Consider the following 25,862-nt stretch of genomic DNA (forward strand, 5'->3'; position numbering starts at 1 on the left):
GCGCGCGCAAGATGTCTCGTCGCCGATCATCATCGTCATATGTAACGACGGTTGTTGAGAAGCGCGTCGTGTCGCGTGTCTCCCCCTTCTCGCCGCGCATTTCTCCGGCCGACTAATCGACTTCGCCACGAACTTTATCTAACCGGGACGGGGACGAAGACAGGTTCTCGACGCCTCGCGGTAGCGAAGAAAGCGTCATTGTTCTTCCTTATGGCCGTACAATTATCAATCGATATCAGTTATCATTAACATAAAGTGCATTAAAAAATAGAATAGCCAAAGCCTCATCTTGATCACCAAGTACTTTTTGATCGGTTGACAAATTTTTCGAAAATTCTGATTAAGGGTAAAAAATTGTTTAGAGAATTTTCTTTTAGAAATGATGTGGATATTTTTAATAACGCTCGACTTTCAATTGTTCGTGTCCATTACTTAAACATACATCGTAATAAATTATGAAATCTTATACTGAAATGATCGAATGAAATCGTATCACAGCTATTGAGGGGAGATACGCCATGCCTGATTCCAAAGTCTGTCCTTTCCTTTACCGGTAGAAACGAAGAGAATCGTAAAGCACGGGTAGAAGTCGTAAGACGGAGACGGAAGGAGTAAAGATGAGGGTGAGGCTCTAGAGAGCAAGTGAGCAAACGAGGGAGAGACATTGCGGAATGAGTGACTGAGGAAGAAGGAAGGAGGCAGAGGGAAGAAGAGAGTGTATATGTGTGTTTGCGTGTGAGAGCGAGAGAGAGAGAGAGAGAGGGGAGGGAGAGAGAAAGAGAGATAGAGAGGGAGAGGGAGAGAAGGTGAGGTCCGCCGCAAAATACAAGTTGGTAGGATATCGACCAGCCGGAAGTCTGAGTAGTTGTTGCCATGGAGACGCTCAAGTCAATTTGACCTGGGCCAACAGTCACCGGCATACTGATGCACGATATGCCATCCCATTATTCATATGGTTTTTACACGGTAAAACATATTTCGCGGCGCGATTCCCCAACGGCGTATACCGTTTCGCGGAAGCCTGGAAATCCCCCCTCTGCCGCGGAGCGCGATCGTCTCGGAATCCCTCCGAGAACGAAAAGAATTCCTCCATCTTGAATTCGTCTTTCAAAAAATCGCATTCATCTTTTCGATTAAAGTAATACATATTCAGAATAGAGCTTTAAAATATTCCTGGAAATTGGTTGGTGTTACCGCAGCAGGCGAAATAATCGATATGCCAAGAATAACATCTTAGGGTAAAACAACATCGTGAGATTGTTTAGGCCTCTCTTTGTCACCTTAGAAGAAGCATACCGCTCACAAGATTCGATTATTAGCCGCGAACAAAAATCGTCGGTTCCCAGAAATTATTCCAAGACTATATTTCTCAGAACCTCAAACTTCAAACAAACAACCTAAGCTCGTTCTGAGCATATCGCATACCACGCGGCGCAGACGACGTTGAAAGAAGCGAGGGAGGATGACCGATCGGGCAGACTCCCCGGATTTCGGCGGAGGGTCGAAGCTACTGTCCGGAAATAGTCTTATACCTCAATGGTAAGTGTGCTCTAAAAATAGCGAGATTCCGCAATCCTAATTTCTCGTTTTTGTACGTCTGGCTCCGCGAGAGTAAGGCTGGCACGTCCTCCGAAGGATTCGATGAAAAATTTCGCACCGCTTTAATCGTGGGTGGACAACCCCAATTCGATATTACGGCATTTTCTTCCAATCGAGCAAACGCGATTAAATCGGCAGAAAGAAGGAAACGCAGGATAAAAATTCTGATCAAAAGTGTAAGAGAAATAGATAACGCGATTTCACTGGGAAAACTTTTCCAGAATTTGCAGGATCGCAGGCACCTGCCAGACACTAATTAAGGATTCACTATAAGCTATTCAAAATGGCATGTGTGAAGCCAAACTTAATCGACGATCTGGTGATTTGATGCGGCATACGTGGGACGTGTCGATCGATTTCAATTTATCCTTCGTACCCACCCGCCCACATCGTCCTGCGCTTTCCGCTTTAACGTAACATCGAAGTTGACAATCTTCGAATATTATTAATACAGCGTGATCGTTGTATTAATCCATAAGATGTCGATGTCGGGAGCGTTAGAGCGAAAGCGGCGTGTTTCGATTTGCAATCATATTTTTAGCGAGAGACATGAATGTCCCACGTGCGAAAGTTGCGAAACTGCTCAATTTGCATTTTCTCAAATCACGCAGAGATGAGAAATATCAGCTGGGAATTATTATATTATTAGATCCTTGATATATTTGGAGCCATGCTTCTTATAGCTCTTTGTAGCTAAAGAGAAATATATTTTGAGAGGCAGGTCTAAGGCACCGACACAAAGTGAGCAAGATAAGTATTCATGGGTAATTTTAGCACACAAGGGTATTAGAAATATAAAAGAAATTATAGAAAAAAACATTCTCTCGAGTTGCCATATTTTTACAGTGTTCCTTTTACGCTCGGACACTCTTCAAGTATAGCACACGTTTACGACTAATTCACGAGTCAAAATCCGTGGGATAAAGAAATAATTTATTTAAGCCTAAGAATCAATTCTCAATTAATAAATCAATAATTAATTAAATGAATCAATTTAATAAATAAATAAATAACAAATTTCCCTTTTTTGAAACGTGAATTTATCTCAAAATTATACGCTTACAATACCGTATCATATTTTCGTATACGCTAATTGTTAATTGATGGATGCCCTTAATTAGCGCCAAGATATCATTCTAATTAAAAATGATAGGAAAAAACTGAGATACATATATACATACAGCGTTCAATTCGGCTGCGGTTAGTCTGCACGATAATTTCGCTTGGTTAAATTAACCCCGCGTTAATACGGCATAGGTCACCCCTCGAGCACTTCTCCTTCTCGCATGAGCTACTCAGTAATACGAATGTATAGCTGACACGCGTGACGCGGCCTGTGCGTATGTGCGTATTGTGCGTGCGTGCACGTGTGCGCGTGCGCGAGCGCGCGTCTATATGATCGGCGTCGTAGTTGAAGTGAATATGGTGTACCTACTACGAATCTGGCCACCGATAATGTAGACTTGATCTGTATATATGTACATATATGTGTCTATATATACATGTGCATCGGCGGCCATGCGTATGCATTTACACGGCGTTCTCGTCTTTGGTTATATTTATATGCGACTAGAATGCATGACACATAAGTCGAAAATAGCTCATAGAACGTTCCATTAAACGAGCTGCGTGATGAAGTGCTGTCAGATTCGCATAAAGCCCACCACTATTTCGATTCGCGCGAACATCGGAGTTACTAAAGTTGAAAATGCCCGACTTTGAGGGAAACACGCCCGTTATGCCGGATAGTTAAGCGATAAAATACGATCAGCTGTCAGAAATTTCAGATGAAATGTTCTCCCTTGAGAATTTAATCGAACAATACAGAATTTTAGGTGAAGAAAATGCATTTGTATTTCCTAAGTACACTTCAAAATAATCATTTTCAAATTTAAGTAACAGTGGCGTGAAAAAAAACGAGCGCATTTTTTTAGCTAAATGCGCAATATTTTACAATCATATCCTATACGCGATTGTACCTTCAGGATAATCGATATCGATTGAAGTCTACTTTTCACTTGTTCTTAAAATCGTAATTAAAATGGTAATTTTGGTTTGGAGCCGCCACTTGAATTACAGTTTGTCTTTTATATTCAGCGAAGGGAAACCAGCCCTCCATCCTTAACTTACTCATCGCTGCTCCGCATGTTCGAGAAAGTAATTTTCGTTTGAGCTATTCTATCGCCCCTCGAACGAATGATTACATCATCCAAGGGGGATGCGTCGTTCTCGCACCCATCCAGCGGCGGATTAACTTGATGCGCAACCCCGTCACTAAAATTCATAATCCGTACAGGCTGTACAAGACACGTATTTCTCCAAGCTTGAGACAAAAAGTTTTCTACGTAAGTTTATTATTTTCCTCTGTATAGATTGGGTGTAAATTATAAAAAATAAAATGTTAAAAAATAAATAAATTTAAGCAACATCCCCCCGATAAACCAAATTAAAAAACGTGGTGTATTTCTGTTACAGATATTTCTTCTTCTGGTATTTTGTTTGCTTGTATTAATTTCTAAAATATGTTATTCTGAATGTTATACATATTCTTTTTATATTATTGAAAAATATTAAAATAAAATAGAAAACTAAATAATTTGTTTAACATTTTTTTCATAAAAAATAAATATAATTACTCTTCTTGAGTAAAGAATTGTATTATTTTATTTTTCATTAAATTTTAGAAAATTTAGAAAATGTGAAAATCACAGAAAAGTAATTATATTTAGTAAATGGAATTTAATACAACATTTTTGCATTTGTATGTGACTGAAATATACAACACGAATTATGGGATAAAAAATATACAATTTATCAATATATTGATTCGCAGATAAATATAAATTTTTCAATGGATCATGAATGTAATCTTTGCACTTTTTGTACTAGAAAAAAAAGAAATATCTTGAGAAGGGTGACATCACACGGCACAAAGAGTAGATATAACATTCTGCTGCTCTTTACTCAAGAAACTATTAGGTTACCGAATAATTCATGCTGGGTCGCAACCCGCCAATCCGGTGGCGCGCAACGTACACGACGACGACGCCGAATCCAAAGTTCGTGGGGTCGTGCAGGATGCAACGAGAGTCGAGAGAGGCAGGACAGGAGAGAGAAGAGAGTGAGTGAGTGAGAGAGAGAGAGAAAAGCTAGGAGAATATAACAGAGAATGGAAGGGAGAGCAAAACTGAGAGCGGGTATACTCTTGCCAATCTCACCCTGACACCCTATATCCTGTGGGGGGCATTGCCACCCCGTTCGCCCCATAATCATCTCTCTCCTTCTACACACTCTCGATAAAGAGAATGTAACAGAGAGAGAGAGAGAGAGAGAGAGAGAGAGAGAGAGAGAGAGAATCAACAAACGAAAGAACCAACTAAAAGTGAGGATGAAGGGTAGGCGCCGCGGTAAATAGGCAAAAGTGAGATAGGTAGACTCTGAAAAGAACAGAGAAAAACAAAATTAGGAGATGGACGAGCGGCACTGAGAAAGAACGCAACGGACAGCGGAGAACAAGCTCGGATGAATATACAGAAAGAAAAGAAAAATGAAAACAGGAGAGAGATAGGGATTTTAAACAAGCAGGACGAAAGAGGGAGATGGTCGAAAAAAGGTGGCACGATGCAAAAATCGGAGCGATACCAACAGATGTGCAAAGGGGAGGGAGAAAAAGAGAGAGAGAAATAGGATTGAATCTAAAAGCAAAAGGGATAGAGTTAACGTTGAGAGAGATAGAGAGAGAAAGACAGAAAAGAGCATTAAGGAAAGAAGAAAAGAGAGTAAAAGTAGAGAGAGAAAGACGAGAAAAGAGAAGGGAAGGGGGAGGGAGAGAGGGGGAGAGAGAGAGAGAGAGAGAGGAGAGGAAAGGGAGGAAAAGAGGGAGAGAGAGAGAGAGAGAGAGTTGAATAAGGCTAGAGCTGTTGGCGTTCCGACCCGACCTCTCATCCCCATTCCTGTCTCCACCCACCCTTCTGAAGCACCCTCTCGCCGCACTACCTCATCTCCACGTCCCTATGCCTCGCCTACCATGGCACAACCACCCACCTATCCAGCCCACCGACCAACCATACCACACAGTAACACCCCAACCGACAGATCAATACCTACCAACTACCAAGCTGCTCCCAGATTATCATTCTATCCGACTACTTTGAACGGCCCCGAAAATTGAGTGACCGCGCGCCGGTCGAGGATCACACTTGATGCATGTATAAACAACCTTCGTGCAAATGTTAAACCGCCGCCTACGTGCAACAAACTACGCAGATTCATCGTGCGCGAGATAGCATCAATCATCGCGGTGGATGTTCCACGAATTCGCACGCTTGCCGAAGAGTCTCGCAATATTCAGGATGTCACAAAAACTGTCCTGCGTTAACCGCTTGATCTAATGGAGAATTTGAACGAAAGATTGTTTCAAGCGTGCACTGAATTTTACTTGAAATAAAAAAAATTGAAATATAAATATTTTTTTCGGTTAATTTCAACTAGATTTTCTTTGATAAAATTTTAATTTGACATTTAACGTTAAAAAATGCTTTGTTTACAAAATATTGAAATAAATAAAATAATTTCTTATTGCTTTTCCATTTAGAAAAAATTGATTCCAGAATCGGTGAATTATTTTCGATGACTGAAGAATTATAAGACTTGTCATAAGTTTTCATGACTGTCAATAGATGAAGACTGGATGGCGTGAAGCAGGTAATCGAAATTTCATAATCAGATTCAGATAACAATAGCCAGCTGTCGATATAAAATTTTATTTGTATTGGTTCGCGAGAGGAGAGTCCACGATGTACGGGAAAATCTCAGAAGTGACTTCAACTTCAAGCCGCGGAAAGTAGGTCGAATCTCCAAATAAGATTCTCACCATTTACGAACCAAAGGGGGAGCGAACGTGCGATTCATCAACGGGAGCTCTTTATCCACTTTTACCGGCGCGATGAAATTAATCGGATTCCCCGGTGTGAATCGCTTTGATGGAGTGCACTTTTGCGTTCTATGAACTACGTGATTTGGTTAAATAGCGAACGGACGGACGGAACGGGGATTATTATCATGCTTGAAGCGCTACGTGTCCTTTATTGCTCTTATTTCTTGCTACACGTTGCACCCATCCGTAATGAGCCGGCAATTTTTCAGAGTCGAACGACCTTATGATCGCATACGCGTTACGTCAAATTAAAGAGCAACAGGTGTCTCTGCTGATCATCCGATGTACTCCGCGTTAAAATAGTAGCGGCGCGATATGACGGCGCCGGGATATATTCATTCCGACACGGGGAAAAAAACGTGTCGGAATATTATCGCGCGTAATTGGATCTTTAAGCTCGAGATCTCAAATATTGAAGTGTAATCGAACATCCTGTGATTATTCCTGCAAAACTGACCGGTATCAATCAAACAGCCAGTTTGAATGCTTCTAATATTGAGACAGACGTAAATAAGTGTCCAAGTGTTTTTCTTATTGTAATTGACACAATATTTTACTTTCAGTTGTTCATCTTTGAAAAAAATGTATCTAGAATCTTGTTAAGTTACTTTTGAAGAATTTAGAGAATCTATAAATGCATGTTAAATCACTTTACGCGCCACTGGCTGCATTATAAAGCTGAGTTTATTAAGGAAATCACAAAACAAAATAGTCTATAATAGAGAGACAACATTAACATCAATAAATAAATTTAGCAATTTAAAATAAATATACACGCGCGTGATTAAAATATTTTTATTTTCAGAAAATATATAGTTTAGTTTAAATATGCTATCGATATCTGCTTCGTTTCGAGAGCTATTGTAATTTCTCTACTCTATTATTAGATCCCAGGAATAAACTAATTTAAACGACGAGGCATTAATTTTAAAAGGGAATGAAAAACAAATTCATTACCCCATCCGGGGTTATAAAAATCGTATACACATGGTGCGTAGGAACGTTCAATTACTCCGACCTTAACCATTCTTAGCAAGGACGCTCACCGAGAGGCGTAATACGTCACCGACAGAGTCGACCAACGTCACGAGGGCGCCTCGGGTGACGTCAGTGGCATGCTAAATGAGATTAGGCTCGCAAGGGTTTATTTGCGGCCCACGCATTTTACTTCCCCCGCGAGGGAAACGTCACGCAGTATGCAGGATGTATCTACTTATGCGCGGCACCGGAGGCGCGTATCTTTTAAATGCACGCCGCTTCCTTCGATTAAATTTATTTATACATTTATCAACTTTATTTATATCGAAATTAAATTTATTTATGCATTTACTTATTCATTTCAATAGTATAAGATAATTTCGCTGTTGACATAAGGAAAGGATTGCGAAAAAGGAGAAAATAAAATTGTACAAGCCGAAAATTCGCATTTAAGTCAATTATTGAAGTAATGGGTTAAATGCAAATCTAAATGACTAATTACTTCATTTAAACAATCGCAACTTTTTTCAATAATCTTTTTTCTCACAAGTTGCACATTCCTTTAAAAGAATCCCTTATCGGTGACTAAAAACTTGATAGAAATTTTTGTGCGATTAAAACAATTCTAACGAAAGCTAGATTAATGATATAAATTAATCTGCTTTATCTGCATTTCGTCTCTCCCTTACTCTCGTTTTTCTGATTTATTTTCAAATTCCTGAAAGTAGGTCACAATGGTCCATAATGCTACGATTTTTAAGATTAATCTGACAGGAAATAGATATGCGGTAAGTTATACTTTAAAATAACGTTTCGTTTAAAGATTGAGAATGTTAAGATTGGCGCGTACATTATGACGAATTGGACACTGTGTATATATATTTCTCATCGTGTTCTCACCATACTCGTCTGGTGTGGGAAATGCGAAGGTATTCGCAAGAGCGGAATGTGAGACGAACAGAGATGCGCGATGAGAAACGAAGAGAGCATAGGAATAACGATGGGCTATCGGAGGGTTGGCGAGAGCTAGAGAAGAGCGCGCGAGAGGGAAAGAAAGAGAAAGAGAGAAGGAAGAGGCAAAAAAGAAGAGAAAGGAGATAAAAATGAGAAAAAGAGAGAAAACGATACGTATGGCAAAGGAGAGAGCTGGAGAACGACGAGAGCTATAGGGAGGAGAATCGGAGGAAGGGATGAGAAGGAGCGAGAGAAAGCGGTAGCGGGGTGATATCTGTCAGAGGGAAAGGGACGAAGATTTCCTGGCGGCAAAGCGCTCTCGCGCCGCTGCAGGCGGCGGCGGCGGCATAAATCGGCCGAAGGGAAAACTTTTTGAGCGCGGAGTTGCCGGTCGGTATGTCCGCGCGCGAACGAACGCGCGTATGTGCACGTATATGTACACATATGTGTATGTGGTTTTATCTGACGGTACTCGGGGATGTTGCGGGTTGATTTATCGCCTGTCGTTGCCATGGAAACCTCGGCGTGACCGGCTTGCGCGACACCCTCATATCCGAGTCGACTCTGGTTTGCTCTATTCCCCGCCGCGTCTCACTCGCTTCTGCTCTCTCATCCTCCTCCTTCTCCCCTCCCCCCCACCCCGCTCTATACGCGTCGCTCTATCTCTTGCTCGTCCTCGCTCTCCTCCGTCCTCATCTCCCCCTTCGTTCACCGGCTTCTCTCCGTCCTCCTCTCGCCGCCAGACTTTATCCCCTCTCGCCGCCTCTTCTCTCTTTCTTCACGGTACCACGCGATCTATGTCCCCCTTCATCACACGCCACCCCGAACCTGATCCCTCTTTCTCTCTGTGTGCTCTCCGTACGTCTTCTTGCCTCTCCAAACGAGTTTTCCTCTCCGATTCTTTCGTCCTTTCATTCTTCTGTAGAGTCATTCCATCTCGTTTTCGCGTTTTCTACGCTTCCTTTCTATCTCACTATCCTGCCCTCTCGTTCATGCTGTTCCTCCTCAATCGTATCATCTCCCTCGCTCCCTTTAAACACCTTTCTCGCTCCTTCGTTCACCTCCACTCGTGTTTGTTTCCTCTCTCGGTCCAACTCGCCGGGACCCCTTCGTATCTCGTCGTTCGTCTCTCTCCATCCCCTTGGACTTCTCCTCGCCCACTCCCTCCTCCATTCCCTCCAGCCTCTCTCATCTCTCGGCAAGAACCAGTACCACCGCACACCCACGCCATCACCCCGTAACCTCCCCGATCGCCCTTTTCCACGCTCCTGACCGGGAATGCGCCCTCGTCTCCCACTCCCTTTCTCTTCGTCTCCCTCTCACTCTCTCTTTCCCTCTCTTTCTCCCCTTCGTCTCTCTCAAGTCTCTTCATCTGTTCGCTTACCCTTCCTAGCCTTCCTTCCCTTCACCCATTCTCATCTTCCCTTCGATATGCACCCTACACTACTATCGCCCTCCGTCGCGAGGCCGAAACTCCCTGGAGGAACGTCGAGGAGCCGAGTGTCGGCGGAATCCTCCGCAAGGAACTGCACACCTCCGCAATCTTCCATCGGCGATGCCTTCAATCACATTGACGGCCTACACAATCTTTTTATTAAGTTTCGCGATCGACATGATTCCGTCAGTGCAAATAATCGAGACAAGCCTCTTTACTCATTCGTACGTGCTAATTCGTATAACGCCAGTTCGAAGTGAATGACGCAATAGTGTTGTTTCGCCATCATGACACCTACATATTTTATTTTTGAGATCTATTTCGAGAGCGAGCAGATTAAATTTTTTACGTAGAAACTTCTTCGTTGATTTATTTGTCTTCAGTTTTTTTTGTTTTTCATAAATAATCTTATTTTCGCATGTTCGGATAATGACATCAACTTTAACAATCAAGTGCACATATGCGAATCTCATTCTATTTCTCGCTCCTTGACTGATTTGTTTGTGTTCTTTATTAGAATTTTACATTCAATTTCCTATTAATTAATGACGTCACTGGCTTAATTATGACTGATTTATGCATTATTATATAATAACAATTATATAATAATTTTTTTTATTTTTAACGGTGTCACACAATATTAATTTTTTCTATATATGTATACATATTCTTACAGATTTTACTTTGAAGCCTAATTGTTTGTCGACCTGGTTATCGACGGAGTCGCAAAATTGAAATAATTTTTCTCAACTGTATTATAAATACAATATATTCTAATAAATATATATAACTTATGATATGAACTCTCTCTGTAACATAAATGCAACGCAAATTCAAATCTGAAGAAATAATAACTGAAACAATATCTTAACAGAATTATAAACACTTTCTGTTTTGTAAAATATAATAGAGAACTACGTTGATTAATTCCTGTTGTTTTTAAAAATCTTTATGTTTTAAGAGAACCAATATAATAAAATAATATTTTACAACGCATTATCGACTGTCGTTAATAGTTCTCCAGCTTAATCCGGTCTCGCGATCGAAATTCTGAGATCAAAAACCATTCGAGACCCGTAGGACATGCAGATGTTCGGATTCGCAACTTCGCAGGTCACACTTCCGGACATATCGATCGCACGAACGACGAAAGATTCATCTTGGACGTCGAGCGACGGCCATCTGCGCATTATTCGCTCTCCCACGATTTTAGCGCGAGCGAGATGCCATGACTGCAGGAGCGAATCGATTGGCATATGCAGGCCCAATTAGGGATGCGGCCGAGAATTACGAAAGTACCTTACACCATCGTTTGAATTATTTTCTTGAGAGAGGTTTCATAACGAGAGAGGCCCCAATTACTTTCACGAATAATTCCGCGCGCTGCCAGAGGCGCCGGTCGACGATCGCATAAAACGTTTAGCCAGACAAATCTCCGGCGCGACAAAACGGCTTCCTGATTTTTTTTTTCTGAGGCCAGTTCAAGCACCGCGGCTGGCGCGAAACAACTAAGATTCTGTGATACATAACGGTATCGATACTTTCGCTGGCAGATTTGTCGTAAAACGCGTCAAAACCGAGAACCTGTAATTAGAATCTTACAATTTTAATGCCGTAGATGTATAGAATTCGATATTCGAAATTCAAAAGCTGTAATTATTGAGAATAACTCTAATTTAAACAATCAATCAACTGCCGCACCCTGCATACACGTCGAAATGCTCGGAATAATTTTTTTTCTTATTAAAAGAGAACAAATTACAACAAGTGGCGCTGGGATTGAGTCTATATTGCCAATTATATAATATACATTACGTTCTTTTCAAGTGTATAAATCTAATGATTATTACCGAGAAATGTAAAGAATGAAAAAGCTTATAAATATCTGATATCGGAATAATTCGAAATTACTTGAAGGTGCTGCGTCTCTTGGAAACGAACTGGAAACTGGTATCGAACGATTAGCCGATGGTAAGAAGAGGTTCGCGCGAATATTACACCTCCTGCATTATCGGCGCCAGGATTAATGAGTTATAAACGTTCTTTAGAGCGTGTCGAATTATCAAGATAAATTCGCGATGCTTACATCGAGATACTTTCCAGCGGATTGATTTCTTCTCCGCAATGATCCGAGAATGTGTCGTATCGCGGGGGCACCCTTTTTACTCGCGGGCATTAACTAATTGAAACAGCGGAGCGATGGGGAGAAGCGGGGCGGGTGGTCTAAAAAGATTTACACGAAGAGTAAAAGCACGAGCAAAAACGAGCGGGCAACAAAAAGACCGACGTCTCTGGAAGGAGGGACCAGGGCGCCAGGAATGTTCTCGGGCAGCCGTTGTCGGTCTCATTGTTATCGACCCGCTGGGATCTCTGGCGTCATTGCTAACGTGATCACGTCGCGGCTATCACCTTCCTACCGGGCAGCACCTTCCACGGCTTCCACATCCATGCCGTGACGTAGTTCATGCTCTACCGCGAAAGGTCGTAGCAACGTCCGAATATATATATTTTGGACCGAGAGAATGTTTGCTTTTAGGAAAAGTCGCGGAAATAAAGAAAGAAACTTTTCTCGTCGAAATTAAATGTTATTCCCTTTTAACCCTGCAAAAGAGTACCTAATTAGATCATTTAATTACGCTTATTTAACTGCATATATAGATATACCTAATCCATATAATTTAATGGAATCAATAAATCCAACAAAGCAAATTTTGAGTTTAAGAGCTTTATCATTTAGACTTATTCTTTTCGGTCATTACACGACTTATTTTACTAATATTTTTTTATTATTTTGCAATAATTATTTTTATATAATATAAGCAATTTTTCTGCGTTTTCTCTTCGTTTATCTTCGAGTTGCAATTAACTATTGTTATTAAAAATATATTTCGTTTCGATCAACTATAAATTATGATAAAAACTAGCACTATTTTTATACAATAGTATCTGGGACATCATTTATCACACGTTTATCGTTATTTTCATGAGAAATAAAAGTTCTCTAGATACTACTAAATTTATTTAGATGATAAATATGCAATTATGGATTATGCAGCAATTCATATGAGTCCTATATTTGTTATCGCTTCATAATAAGCGGAAAAAATGTACGCTTTACGACTACGAAGAACGGGTTGCATACTACTGGGTTATAAAGATAAATATAGCGCAAAGCTATACCTTTCTTGTGCTAATCTGACTAATCAGCGACGTGTTGGAACAGTAAGAATAGTAGATAAAAATAGTTTTGACCTTCTTAATTTTTATAGCAATATCCTTATCTGTATTCTAGTCACGTGTTGCGACTTCTTATGACTTCTTATGACAGCACACATATGTAAATGTACCTCCATATGTGCAAATCTTATTATGTTATATGTATGTTTGTATTAGTAAATTTTAAACAAAACAAACCGAATATTACTAGATAAGATATAACACGAATCTTCCTTAAAATAATAACATTATAAATTTTCAATTAAAATCATAAAATTTGAATATTGTAAGAATTTAACGATATTATTACTTCAAATATATTGATTACAAAAAATATTGTAAAATTCTAAGCTACATACAAATACAAATGTTTCTAAAACAAATCATTTGATACAAAATAGTCACACATTTATGATGATCTCTGCCATCTACTATGTCTTACTGCTTATGGGCAGTCATCTGTTTAAAAAGTTCAATGAAAAAGTCAGCTTTTCTTTATAGAACTTGAATTATACTAATTCAATTTTTTATAAAAAATTTCATAGTATGACGAAAGACTTGGATCTACTTTGTTTTGTGTCATTTCTTTTTACTTAATTTCATCATATAAAGAATATTTAAGAGATTTGAAAGTGGAACATCTGTAATGATAAAGCGTATTTGCATGGCATTTGCATTGTATTGTTTTTAGAATATCTAATACATGAGATAAGGAACGTATGCAATCTATGAAAAAAATCCTGCAAAGTGAGTAATATTTTAGTCGTGAGCTAACACGGTTTTGTCACGTTCGTATTTTTAAGAATATACATCTTTCAACTATATAAATGAACAGAAAATGCGCTTAAGACTATAACGGTTGCGGAGTGCACAACAAAGTACATCTAATAATATAAAAGTAACGACTTTAATTAGAGTATAAGTGGCATAGAAAATATAGCAAAGAACAAAATGTTACGTTCAAGTATTTGGGTTGGACTGTTGATTTTGTATGGAACAATCTTGGCAGAGGTAACGTAAATTTGTAATATTCCTCAATTAGGTATTATAAAGATATGGAAACAAATTGCGAACATGTGCTTGTTAAATAACATTTTTGAGAATAATTTATTTTGCTATAATGTTTTATGTACCATATACATGCTAATTAGAATAATAAAACTCAGGTTTCCGTAACAATTATTCATAATATATTATTTCTGTATTTTACTTTTCAACATAAAAATTTAATCATTAGATGTATTCCTGTATTTTATTAAAAAGATATTTTTATTGTCAAGCTAAAGAAACATCTTACTTATAGGCCTTATAGCGTAAAGGACCCCGCAACGGTCATAGGGGGTTTTGGCTCCCAGTCAAATTTAACAATAATGTAGGATAATTTAGTTCATAAAATGCTGATGAAAATTGTCTATAGGCAAAAAGTCCAAAAATGGACAGTTTCCGAGATATAAGTCATTAAAGAGTGGAAAAATGAGAGTTTCAGGTTTCAGCTAATGGCAGTTTGCAACAGGCTGAATGCCATGCTTTCACTAAAACATTTACTTGATTGCTGAATGAATTATACTTATGCACAGTATGCGTGTTCAAAACGTTTTTTTCTAAAATGTTTAGTTTTTGAAAGAAAAGGGGTGGGCGGGTGATCTCAGACACCCGGTATATGTTGCATACATGTCATTCGATGCAATGACATTATATTATGTATGGTTTGATCATTGACTTGACTATGTGAACACGCATACTGTGCATAAGTATAATTCATTCAGCAATCAAGTAAATGTTTTAGTGAAAGCATGGCATTCAGCCTGTTGCAAACTGCCATTAGCTGAAACCTGAAACTCTCATTTTTCCACTCTTTAATGACTTATATCTCGGAAACTGTCCATTTTTGGCCTTTTTGCCTATAGACACTTTTCATCAGCATTTTATGAACTAAATTATCCTACATTATTGTTAAATTTGACTGGAAGCCAAAACCCCCCATGACCGTTGCGGGGTCCTTTTATTGAACATATATAATGTACTTTCCAAATTAAATATATCAGTTTAATCAATTTAGATTTTCTAAACTTAATAAAAAAAACATTGTATATAATTTTAACATGTTAATTAATACATTCTAATTTATATAATTTAAAAATATTAATAATAATTTTATTTAATTTAAGCGAAAAAAATATCTTTAAAAATTATAAGATGTTCCTGTAATGATTGGCGTGCTTGACAAAATTAAAATTGAGAGAGAGAGAGAGAGAGAGAGAATATATAATTACTAATAAATTATACTATTTAGGATATGGTGCCGTATGACGGATTACATCATTACATCTCACACGCGACTGATCAAACTTCACGAACCGGAAGATTTGGCTTCTCTGCTCTAAATGAGATACGTCAAAGTTTTTGTCGCTCATTTTGCACATCTGCAGATACCATGCCGTATCTCCTAAATCTCTTGTGTGCTGCAAAATGTCCGGAATTATATTTACCGCATCATACTACAACAACACCGATGTCAACTTCAGTCACTATGCCAACTGCAGTCAACATGTCAACTACAGTAAAGAATCCAGTGATGCAGACCGGACAAAATCCAAGTCCAGCGTCTCCGACCGGACAAAATTCAAATCAAGGGTCTCCGCCCGTGCAAAATCCAAATCCAGCGTCTCCGACCGGACAAAATTCAAATCAAGGGTCTCCGCCCGTGCAAAATCCAAATCCAGCGTCTCCGACCGGACAAAATTCAAATCAAGGGCCTCCGCCCGCACCAAATCCAAATCCAGCATCTCCGACCGGACAAATTCAAATCAAGGGCCTCCGCCCGCACCAAATCCAAATCCAGCGTCTCCGACCGGACAAAATTCAAATCAAGGGCCTCCGCCCGCACCAAATCCAAATCCAGCGTCTCCGACCGGACAAAATTCAAATCAAGGGCCTCCGCCCGCACCAAATCCAGCGTCTCCGACCGGACAAAATTCAAATCAAGGGCCTCCGCCCGCACCAAATCCAAATCCAGCGTCTCCGACCGGACAAAATTCAAATCAAGGGCCTCCGCCCGCACCAAATCCAAATCCAGCGCCTCCGCCCGCACCAAATCCGATGGGTTAAATTTATGTAATTTTCTTTACACCGTCCAAAAGCTTTCACTTGTCTCTATCTGACATCTTCGATTCATATGTATTCGTGTTATCGAATTTTTTTTATATTTGTATCATCAAATTTTTTAAATCTATGTAATTTTCTTTAGAGCAAATCACAGATTTAAAAAAATTTGATGATACAAATATAAAAAAAATTCGATAACACGAATACAATGATACTAACAACAACTAGTAATGTAAGATTGCTAAATATGCAAATAAATGCAATAAATATAAAAAAATTTTATTTTAAAAAATATAATGTGTTAAAATTATTGTATGTCATCTGTATTCAATGTATTATATTATCTCGAATAAAAACAACTTAAATATAAAAAAAAGTTGCAGTTATATATCTGATTTTAATAATTTTCTTATCTGATTTTAATATAATTTCATTATTCGATTTTAACAAAATCAGCTTGTTAACTAAAAGAATTAACAAGTATCGTAACTAAAATCTAAATAACAAAAAAGAAATAGTATAAAAATTCGATAAATTTTATAAGTCTGTTTGTACTTTATATAAATATCATAATATTCTGTAAATGTTATATTATGTTAAGAAAGATTTCTTCCCTGCTATAATCACTGTTGTAGAACTGTTGATAAAAACGATGCTGATATTGCCAGCATTCTCTCTCTCTCTCTCTCTCTCTCTCTCTCTCTCTCTCTCTCTCTCTCTCTCTCTCAAAAAATAGTTATGAAAGAATATTCAACTTAAATGAAAAGTTTTAATTAAGAGCTACATAAAATAAATAATTATATACAAAAATTTAACCACTAAAACTAACAAGCATTTTATTTTTTTATCTATACACACACCACACACAAATCTTTTAGTTTTTCTATTTTTTAATTCCCGCATTTCGACTTCCAGAAATGGAATAAAAATGTTTTCAAATATTATAAATCGTTTTTAATATATATTATAATATTTATTTCAATATATTCAATTATATGTATTTAAAAATCGCGTTTTTCTTGGATTTAATGGAAAATTATCATGATATTTACCTACATAATAGATCTTATCATATAAATTATATATGAAAGTGTAAGCAATTGTTCTCTTTTATAAATTCAATTTGCACGCATATGAATTTACATAACTATTTATAAATTAAAAATTATTTAACATTTTCATACATAATGAACACGCCGACATCAGAAAAGGAAGAGCAAAACCCATCAATGTAGAAAATAAGACCTTGCTCTCGTTGTGAAAGTAATGTCGGGTACCCTATTACGAGAAGCTTACGTCCTCTCACTTTCTGCGTGCACACACAATGAGCTGTTGGCGAATTACAATAAATGGGATTTAACACAAAGGTAAGGTCATAAAGACAATCATAAAAGCCTGCCAAGCCCTAATGTTAGTCGTGATTAATGCGCAATATTGTCTCATTCTCATGCCAAAAGATGCAATTCGAAAATTTCTCTTCATTATCAGTTAACAGTAAATCATTCAAAGTACTTTATTTAATAATTTATAATTTTATTCTAATTTAGGTTTTTAAGATTTAATTTGTTTGTATCGATTAAATGATTTAATAAATACTCTACAAAGATATATTTTCCGATAATAATTTCTAATATTTTTTAATTCATAATTATATATTAAGATTTGTTGCTTTAGAAAATAAATGTTTATAAGTATATTTATAGTACGTGTATAAATTGTTTTATTTCTTAAACAATATTATTAAATTTAAAATGCAATTAAATGTGATTTATTATAATTATTATAAATGCCAAGATGTTTTAAACTTTGTAATTAATCAGTATTATTGTTAGTACAAAATGTAAAACAGAAACAAGCTCTTAACATGTGGAGCAACAAGCGTACCAGGATATAATAATGTAGGATGCAGACCAGTCTCGACTAGTGTGAATCACGACGGTCGGCATGTGAAAGAATACGAATACTGAGATACAATAGACGACGGCAATGTTCTCCTGATGTGGAGCAGGATATCGTCAGAGGAATAAGATACTGTCAGAGGATACGATTATCGTATATATTAGTAATAGTTACCATATCGTATATATTAGTAATAGTTACTATATGTGCTTGACGACAGGTTTCTAAATCTATCATGGCTTATCGTACTTCATAATCGATGGTAATCTTATTGTTAGTTTCGTGTCTCACATATGTAATCAGGTTCTCATTTGTGAGAGCATTTTGTGAAATAAACAGGAATAAGCAAGTAGTCTTTGGTCAATAAACCGTGATGATAGAAGAGATCTTTTCTCACGTTCTTTTTAGTAATATTTGCAAATTTTGTACAGACATAAAGTTATATAATACATGTAATACCTACATGTAAAGGAATATCGTAAATAAAAATATAAAAAGATACGTTAATTATTACGTGGTTTCTTTTTACTACTGCAAGTTACATTTCTTAATAACTTCCCGTTCTTCGAACGTAATTATCAAACATTTTTAAAATTGAAGCAGTCTCTTATTTCAAGATTTAATTTCAAGTTGTTAGCAACAGGTTTTACCAGTTAGTATCTAAGTGTTTGTTTCAAACGTTATGCCATTTAATTTAACTTCCTATTCTTGATAATCAATACTTTTGTATGAGAATTTGGTTTACGGCAACTTTAATTGTCGACAACGTTTAAGTAAAACAATTCGTAAAAGATGTATGCATTACAGATTGTAGCAAGATTTATAGCTCATACGATTTAGTTTAGTCAATTACAGCTCAACTATTCAGGTTGGATGAAAACCAGGTCGGAATACGCAAGAGCATGTGGACCAAATATCTCGTTTGCCTTATCTGGTTACCGCTCGTTTTCCGTCTAGCATCTCATAATCACCGATCACTCTCTTGCCACAGCTCCCAACACGTTTTGGAGATTTACTTGAGACAAGAGGTCCACTTAGATTCTTATCGATCAACAAGCGGATAAGTATGTTCTGTTTCCTCTTATCCGGCGGAGAATGTGCGAGAGAAAGCTTCAATGAAGGAATCGCATGTGAAAGTGTTCGCGGTACAATCTGAAGGTATTGACTCTGACTCTGCAAGATTTCGTGAATGTGTTATACAATGCGAATTAAATAGTCGAGGTGCGCATAAAATTACCGTCTTATCGTCCGATAGAGAGAAGGAAATTCTGAATAATTTCGTTATATTAATTAATCGTACTTAATATAAAATAATCGTAAATTAAGAAATTCAAACTCTAATAACTAGCGCTTAAAATCGTTATTGTGGTTGTAGTAATAACTTTATTTTTTCTCGGAAACGTAAAATGTTAAAATTAAAAAATAAAAACTGAAAATGTCTTAAAAATGTATTAGAATCTTTAATAAACAGACTATTATTAAAAATATATATAATTTAACAAAATATTTAAATATTTTTTTTAAATAAATCTTCTAAAATAGGCCTAGTTACTTACTATTAACTCATCTGTATTTAACTTTTATTGTTTTAACTTATAATGATACAAATTCACTCAATGTAATATCGTGCTATTATCAAAAACCACATTTTCAACGAATTGAAATGTGATTGTCCAGAAATTAATATCATTAATGCATATATTTAGAACTATTAATAATAATTGCAGCATATTTCAACTGTGAAACCAAGAGAAGAAAGAAGAAAGAAGAATCGGTTCACTCCGGTCTGAACTAGATTAATTCGCGTGTCTACGACCCCCACACAGACACACGCACAGCTTTATTCACCTGCACCTATGGGTGTTATGGAAATCACGATTCTCTCGCAGAAGCGGGATCGCGCGCATAGGTAACATCGAGATGCAAGATTGCGCAGAGCGCGTGCGACGATGTACGGAGCGAAAGTCGATTCTTGCACGCGAGTCAGAATACTGTTCTCGACGCGGCTCGATCAGGGTCGGTCAGTCGACATGCTTGTCAATCGGAAAAAGACTATGATCGGATTAGATCACGCGGAATTAATGAGAACGGACACACCACGAAACGAGCCGTTCTCCGTAATAACGAAGAACGCGACTGTGGGATTACGAATGCGTGTGCAACGCTCGATCGTGAAATTCGTCGAGAAACATCGCCGATGTCTCACCGTTTAAGCCACGTTGCGAGATAGGTAGATTGATATAATCTACAAGTTCTCGCTTTCTTTTGTGCGATTCAACTACATACGATTAATTATGCTACGTAATTCATTGATTACATAATAACCATCAGCTGTGATCCATTTTTAGTCTTAAAAAGGAGACAAACATTTCACGTTGCCTCTATGTTGAGTAATGCAATTACAGTTTATATATGCGCGATATTATAATCGCAAACACGCGATCAAGACAATTACATATCTTCGTTCCCATGAAACCGATCCTCAAAATTATATTTTCATAATATTCGATACTTTATGTAATCATAATAAGATAGCGCGCATCTAATATGCAAATAAAATCTCACGCAATTTTTTAATTTGCCGGAAAAGTGAACATATTGCAAGGAGGCTCATATATGTGTCAGCCATATGTTGATTTGAATTCACAAGCCGATATCAGAGGGTGCCAGACATTTCTTCCTATATCTTAGTTCCCATAGCTGCCGCGAGAAAACGTTGGGAAATAATTGATATATATATAGTAGCGGTTGTAAGACGAGCGTATCAGATTAGATCGTGTAGAATTAACGGGAGCGGCATAACTCGCCGTTCGCCCGCGAACGAAAAAGAAAATAATAAGAAGATGCGTGAAACGTTTTACTCAACCTCTCGCCGTTGTCCATAACTGCCCTGTTTAACTTCCTTCCATCGCGAGTAACTCGACTAATTGTTATTTTATACCTATTTTAGAAACGGTGCATTTCTATCCGATAGACCTGCGTTTAACGTACCAATCTGAGACTTCTGGTTTCTAGTTAATCCCCCAGCTTTGATTTGATTTCCTTTCATCGCACGGAATGCTAAGAAACATTCCGTACAGTGGAATTCGCAACTCATACATAATATTACGTAACACACGATGTCGTGTGACTGTCTAATAATACGTATGCCCTCCAGGTCACACATCTCGTAAACATATGTTACATAAAATCGATTTCATGGATGAGTCGTGAGAATTAAAACGATTCATATATAGTCCGCAACTGTTTAGGCGAAATTTACATATAAATTAATCAGATAGTGCGCGGGGTAGAAAGAATTAAGTATCCGCAAATTTTTGGATTGTTGGTTATAAATCGAACGTTAACTTTGTATGGATAAAAAAGAAGACTGCATTTATCGAGAGTAAAATCAGTGAAAGTAAAATATTTCCGTATTAATTTTCTGATTTTTACGGACGTAATAATAGATCGTAATAGTACAATAGATATTATACTGCTAGTCTTTTTATATCATATGAGCTCATAGAGGAGCCTTAAACTCCGCGTGGTCGCCTTTTTATTTCCATCGTGCCTTCCTTTGCGTTTCACCGTAAAGCGTTTCACTTTTCCGCGTCTGCATATTTTCGTTTATCTGTGGCTTTTGTTCCTATTTGCATACGTTAGAATAAGTTATTGCTCTCGTATACCTATGTAAGAGAGTAGACGCTGTAGGCGGCATTCCACTTCTCCAAGCATCGTTGCATTATGCTCTCCGCCTTGCGTGAGATTTACATAACTGTAATAAATGCACCGCTGTCTCTAGGAAGGGTTAATGTATTTAATTATCTAACATCGCGGACTGCGTTTGTGAGCGCGTAACTGAGATGGACATTGCCGCAATGTTTCTTATCGGAGAAGCGTGCGAGTGGTAATTGCATTGAATTTGCATCGTTATATCTTTCATTTTCCGGCAACAATTAAGCATCGTAAATCCGAGCAACATAATAAATTAAAAGGCTTGATTCGGTAAATAAACCGGTTTTCTTTAATAAAAAAAAATGATTTATCAGCTTTAGAAAGTTTAATAACTGTTTTAATATAAAAATATAAAATTAAGAATATTATTAAGACTGAAAAATAATGATAACTGTACTTAGATATCATTAAAAAGGAGAAATTATTAATAATATTACAGAACAGAATAAAAGAGTTTTATTTTTAAATATTGAAATTTTTATTAAATATATTTCAATATTTTGGTAGTATTACTATAAGGTTTGCCACCAAAAAGACTGAAAGAATTAAGATCTTACATTAACTTTTGCAACTGGTTTTCGTATGTGAAACCATACGTTTTCATACGTGTAACATATTGCTGGCATATTTAATACTAACATCTTTATGAAGCAGAGGGATGTAAGAAATGACGATAATAAGACGTTAAATTATCTTTGCGGCTGAATCCTCGCCTCGTTATGCTTCCATTCCTTTCGTGACCGTAGAAAATTATAAGGAAATATTTCTTTTTGCGTTTCTGTAATTGTTACTTCCTTTAAAGTTATTTCACTGAGGCGGAGGTTACGCATTTTATGAAGAGAAATTATAATTATAATTATACAAAAAATGAAAATATTATTAAAACTAGAGTATCCTTTCTAAATAATATTAATCACCATAGCATTTTTTCTTCTTCTTATGTCAAATTTCTTTCTCAAGATAGGGAATTACTTATGAATAATTATGCAAAACTAAAATAACATTATATATTTTAATATATCACGCTGAGTTATCGTTAGCAAAGTTTTATAGAGCATATAATCTAATAATTTTATTTTCTGTTTCGTAAACTTATTACGAATATATCTAAAAATTATGTCATAGATCTTTTACTGTTAATCGAAATAATATAATGTGCGTTAATAACGTGCTAAATAACGTGCGTTTTATAACGGCCATTAAAGCATTCGGTAATAAATTAAAAGCCGCGAAAAGATGAGATGCCGTAAGATCACAGCGCATATAACATCGCAAGATTCTAACGATTCGCAATTACGATTGCGTCTGAATTTGCAATGATCCGGCTTTGGAGGAGAAACACGCGGAATCCGGAGTCACGAAAACAAGGCGAGGGATCTCGTGGAAGGGGAGAATTATTATTCCGCAATCGCGGGGAATGCCAAGAGGTTTTCACCCTCTCCGCACTTACTCCGCCCTCGGGTATTAGGTATACGTTTCTTCTTCTCCATGATATATTGAATCCCCGTGGGCCATTCGGCACCCAAGTGATCGAATTTCGATGTTGTAACAATGCAATTTTGCAACAGGTAGGCGTATTTCATATAAAAATAGCGCACGCACATTACATTGACAGATTGTCTTTTCTATACGACTGACGTGTTTCAATGAAAGTATATATCTTGTGCAAAACTGTTTTAATTTAATAAGAAAATATAAGTCTGCGATATTCCAATATTTACTGAATCATAAATTTTTTAACTTTTATAAAATACTATTAAGTTATATTTGTTTTTCTTGTTAATATCAATATATTTTTAAAAACTTTCAGAAAAATGTAAATTTATTTTGGATCTGGGAGGTACGTATTTAACGTATGTTTTTTCCGCGAATTACAAGTTAATTTGCGAGTTGCAAATTACTTCAGGTTTATATCAATGATAAAAATGCTAATGTAGAGTCATGCACGAATTAAATTATTCAATATTTTGTAACTTCTACCATTACTTATTCTTGGAAACGTAAACTATATTGAAATTATATTTATTTCATATGAAAAAGAATTAATAGAAAAAGAATGCATATGAAAAAGTGTATGTTGAATTGTATTATTATATTATTACTGTATTATTCTTTTAGTGAAATAACTTATTACATGCTGGTTTAAAACAGATACAGAACGCTCTCACTGAACGTGATAGCTGTCGCATTTGGATAGCATAATCGTTGGAGTTAATTTTAGCGGATGAGAGAGCTCCAAGAGAGCGGGCAAATTTCACCGTAAATTAAATCCGTCACTTTTTGTCAAGCGGCATCGTTTTATATTTGCGATAACATCTTAATTGCGCTCCCGCATCTTCTGTAATTGTGGCGCGTTTTAATGACCAATAAGCATGAGAACTTAACACGTGCGAATGCACGTAACGCTTTAGCTTAAAATATTTGCTGACATGTTTGCAATACAACTTTACGGTTACGCCAAAAATGATACCATAAAGTTTTCTTTGATGCATTATGTCATTCAGGGCATGTATGTCGTCAGAATTCGTTATAAATTGCGTCTTCTCAAAATGCCTGCGAATATCTATTTATATATTATTCAATTCAATTGAACTCATCGTGAGTTTTGCAAAACGATATACGCATCTCGGACGCGTGACGCTAGTTTATAAATGAGAAATATATCAACGACGTCAGTTTCTTGACGATTATCAGATCAGAGATATCGATACTAAAATTAAAGTATTTAGCGCCTGTCTTAAAACTTTCTCTTGTATCACGTATTTTAAAAGTAGAACTCGTATAATCTCTTATATCATATTATTACCTATTATATTCATGTTTACCTGAATTACAGCATTGAATATTCCAGGCGATCATATTGTAATGACCTAAACGCGCTAAATGTATGCAAATGCAGTGCTCGCTCGTGCATAAGATTCGTTCAGCTATACATGCTCCTATATATGCGCGCACGAGCGCTATTTATTTGTGTAAGGACGTGGCTCTGTTATAATTAGAATACCTATCCGTAGAGAGACTCGTGCTACGTACGAGTTTTTAATCATTTTTTATTAATACTTGAAACTATTAATGCCATCATCCATCATATTAAAACCAATGTGCTAATTTGTTTTATATTTTATAGTCAAAATGAAAATAAGAAATTCGCGGAAGATGATATTTGGAAGTTTACTCTAAAAAGCACTTATACGGAATACATAATGCGTTTAAAAGATAATATATTTATAAATTCATAATCATTTTTGTTTTTATATAAATTTCTATAATAAACTTATAAGGTGTTTATAAATTATTCTCTATTTTAAAAAAGAGCTTTGAGAAGCTTTATATATGCTTTATGAGAAACCTTATAGAATAGAATAACTTATAAAAATAGTTCTATAAAAGTATAAGAAGTAAACAACAAAGTATGTATTTTTTATCATCGGTTTTTCTTGTTTCTAGATAAACTTTTCTATTCAAGTTAATGAAGTGGTAAATTGACAAATATGTGTGTGTGTCTTTGAAATATAGAGATACGTTTTATTTTATTTTACCCCAACGACGAATGCAATAATATTTGAAAATCAAATTCCGATTAGCCTCAAGTGTGTGATATTTTGATATCGCTTTTAACAATCTGCCACTTCGATCATTGTGCACACTTGCGTTATATCATTGTCCCGGATTCAAGTGTTCTCACCGCCAAACATATTACCGTTCACGCAAACGTACGCAACGATAATGCGGACACCGGTCAAACCTGTTTAAAAAAAAAATCTCAGGGGGGAATTTCCGGCGCCGCCTTGACTGGTACCAAGGATATACATTTCGCCAGTAAGTTGGCCCCCTGTCGAAAGACGAATTACACGTGATTAAGTTCGACGGGTTTGGGAAAAAGATGACGCGATACACGATGGCCAAGCATGATATCTTGTAATGGGCTTAAGTAAAAATAAATATCCTCAAGCATAAACGAAAATATTGGAAAAATATTTTAAAATAATTTCTCTCATCGAGGAATAATTTGCTTCGATAAAT

General features: G+C 36.7%; 1 protein-coding gene across 1 annotated transcript; it reads left to right on the forward strand.

Moving 5' to 3' along the window:
* Positions 1–13,717: 13,717 nt before the first annotated feature.
* Positions 13,718–16,297, forward strand: LOC139810026 (uncharacterized). The gene is made up of 2 exons (XM_071773365.1): positions 13,718–14,129; positions 15,412–16,297. The coding sequence occupies exons 1-2, from the start codon at positions 14,070–14,072 to the stop codon at positions 16,234–16,236; spliced, it is 885 nt and encodes a 294-aa protein (XP_071629466.1). The 5' UTR covers positions 13,718–14,069; the 3' UTR covers positions 16,237–16,297.
* The last annotated feature ends 9,565 nt before the right edge of the window (positions 16,298–25,862 follow it).

This window comes from Temnothorax longispinosus, chromosome 3, assembly GCF_030848805.1.
Source record: "Temnothorax longispinosus isolate EJ_2023e chromosome 3, Tlon_JGU_v1, whole genome shotgun sequence".
Taxonomy (NCBI): domain Eukaryota; kingdom Metazoa; phylum Arthropoda; class Insecta; order Hymenoptera; family Formicidae; genus Temnothorax; species Temnothorax longispinosus.